Below are 3,018 nucleotides of genomic sequence, written 5' to 3'. Positions count from 1 at the left end.
GAATATGTATAAATTTATGATTTTAACAAATTAAATTGTATAAACAGATGGAAAATTACTCACTCATTTGTGCTGATATTGAATAAAGTGTTGAGCCATGGTGCTTTTAGGAAAGGCGTGGTGAAGTTCAATTTACCATTTAAGTTTTCAATCGACTTGATGGTTATATCCATATCGCCGACCGTTCTGGTATCTGGATAGTTAACAGATAAACTGTTTGTAAATAGTAAACTGGTTATAATATTAAAATAAGAAATGTTTTAAATGCCTTACTTAAAATAGTGATAGCTGTCTTTAATACGATTATACGAGCCCATTAAATATACTGTAGCTTCATTTTCAAATTTTGGRGTGATTAATGTAGCTAAAAATTCAMGAAGAGTTTTCTCTTTTCTTAGYATTTGGAAATCTGYTCGGACWACGTTGGTATTACCAWCAATTTTGCACTCAACACTTACTAAGCTATGTAGATCGGTTAGATATCTATACGATAAACGGGTTACACAGCTCCTGTCGGTGTGTTTAGCAAAATATTTTCCTTCAATGGATACTTCTAATGCTTTCCCATCTTGGTTAAATATATTTCCTTCGTATTGGCCACTAAAATCGTGCATATCTTCGTATGCCGAAGGCCAATGTGTTAATAATCCAAATCCAATATTATTAATGGATTCATAATTTAGATTTCCACTTATTTCGAAATACCATATAGCATTAAAATTTATTTTTGCACAAACCCTTAAATCATTGAATGTTTTATTAGGGTTTATGTATTTTATTTCCGAATGTAAATTACTTGTATTAGAACTTGGTTGTTCAATACTGCTTTGTATTAAGAGACGCATGTCCTCCATAGGTTTCCAAGTCCACTCATAGTTTCCAAAGCCACTATGAGAATCGAATTGATAACCTCCATTTAATTTCCCGTAATCTAATCGCGTTTTTATATCAGCCCAAAGATTCACTTTACCAAGACCCATATCATGCCACGGCGTTTCTACAAAAAGCTTGGCTGTGACACAATCGTTTTCTGGATATTGGAAGTTAGTCTTAACGTAAATTCGTTCAATTGAAGTTTCCGTTGATTCAATATATACAGACAAGTGAAGACCAGTTTCATTATGGTATGAATAATTGCCTGATATTTTACATATTTTCCCATTTTCAATAGCATTGAACTGAAAACGTAGTTCGTTTGTTTTTTCTTCTTCGTTTAATATATTTATTTCAATGAGTCCTTCTTGATTGTTATGCAGTGAAAGTGTTTGCAACCGTGTTTTTACTGGCAATCGTCCATTCATATGAACCAAACCATTTATATCATAAGTTACCATATCACGATAAAACACTCCTTCAATATGGTATAGGTTGGGAGAACTAGGGGTCACAGTACCATGGAGAGATATATTTTTGAAATTTTGCATTGGTGTCCATAGCTCCGCATTGATAATTTCTTTTTTTTTAATTGCTCGCATGCCAAAAGTAAAATTATTTCGATTTTTATTTGAAAATACTATATCAAAATTAATTTCCTGGTTTTCTTCATTACTTAGTAGAAACGTGTACTCAAATAATTTTAAAGGTAGTAACGTAGCTATAAATTTTCCATTAGAAGTTATTTTCTCATTGTCATTTTCACATTGCCACATAGACTCGATATGAAACTAAGATATCATAATCCTGTATTACTATACAAAATTCGAATTTATACAACTCACCTTGATCATATCGGTTTGGTTAATTATTTCTATTTTTATATCAAAAGTTTTGTCTTCTTTAGAAAGATCCTGTTTAAAGTACGTAGTTCCTTTGTACTGTAGATCCAAGCTTTCCTCTAATGAGTAATCAAAGGAAGCTTCCAAAAAATTTTGATCAGACTGAAAATTGGAAAAATATATATGTATAGTTATGAAATATAAATATATATAAACATAAAAAAAAAAAATAACTATATTTTCAAATATCAAACTCTTATCAGTTTCTGAAAGTATTAGCGTAACACATTTATTGAGCCTTTCATGTGAAAATATCGTATCCTAGATAAGCATGAGTAACATGGCTTTATTATGTTGCATACACTGTGACTTATAAACCTATCAGTTGGCGACATTTATTTGTGAATTACAATTAATAAGAAAATATCCCCAAGGTAAACCAATAATATACAATATTCGATAACTACAACTTTTAAAAAGAGAATATCAAGGATTTATATGAAGCCAATGGAATACGAAATATTTTCGATGTTTTTAAACTTTGAGAATTGATCTTTTAAAATCTTTTAGCCTTTTTAAAAAATATAGTAATAAGCTATGTTCCCAAGGCAAAACAAACAGAGAATATCCGAGATTTATAAGAGAATAAGCCAATACGTACTCCTGCCGATATTTTTAAACATTCAAGACTTTTAAAATATTTGAAGCGTTTTAAAAAGTTTTTAGAGGACTCCACTTTTTGTTAAATTTGCTGTTCTGAATGCTTATACAAGCAAGACTCTTTCGACGCTCTTGTCCCACTAGTAAAATCGTATTTACATTTTTAAATGATTCCCTATTAATTATATCAACTGATATTTATACTCATAACTTGAAGTTGTTGGTAAAAACTTCTTAGCATGTAAAAATTCGGGAAATTCCTACAATTTTATTTAAAAAAATTTTGTAAAAGAATTCAGCTTTCATTGCTTAGCAAAACTGATTAATTTTCAATGAAGTTCGTATCGCATTAACTCATAGTAATTTTTGGCCATTGGTTCTATAACTATTGGGATACTCACAGCGTGCCATAAATCATCGTAAAACAATAAATGTTTATGCTAGTGTAAAAATTTGTTGTTTGATTGCATTCTAAAATAACTTTACGCAAATACAACTCTGAACGAYATGTTTTCGAATCGTTATAATTTATAACCTTATGAGACTATGTGAATTCCCTATATATTTAATTCCCGTCAGCGAAAGTTTTACAGAAATCGTCTTCAAATAAGATTTTTACATTTAGGACCCCAACTATATCTGA

The 3,018-nt window shown here is 30.1% G+C and overlaps 1 protein-coding gene across 1 annotated transcript in view; it reads right to left on the bottom strand.

Moving 5' to 3' along the window:
- LOC108968479 overlaps positions 1–3,018 on the bottom strand; it is a 197,517-nt gene that overhangs the window by 59,412 nt on the left and 135,087 nt on the right. Inside the window, 3 exon segments of the mRNA XM_018932538.1 lie at positions 64–213; positions 274–1,664; positions 1,719–1,877. Coding sequence (XP_018788083.1) covers positions 64–213; positions 274–1,664; positions 1,719–1,877 — 1,700 coding nt within the window.

The sequence above is a fragment of the Bactrocera latifrons genome, unplaced genomic scaffold, assembly GCF_001853355.1.
Source record: "Bactrocera latifrons isolate USDA-ARS-PBARC rearing strain unplaced genomic scaffold, ASM185335v1 scaffold_218, whole genome shotgun sequence".
In the NCBI taxonomy this organism is placed as follows: domain Eukaryota; kingdom Metazoa; phylum Arthropoda; class Insecta; order Diptera; family Tephritidae; genus Bactrocera; species Bactrocera latifrons.
This window is presented reverse-complemented; position numbering and strand designations above follow the sequence as displayed.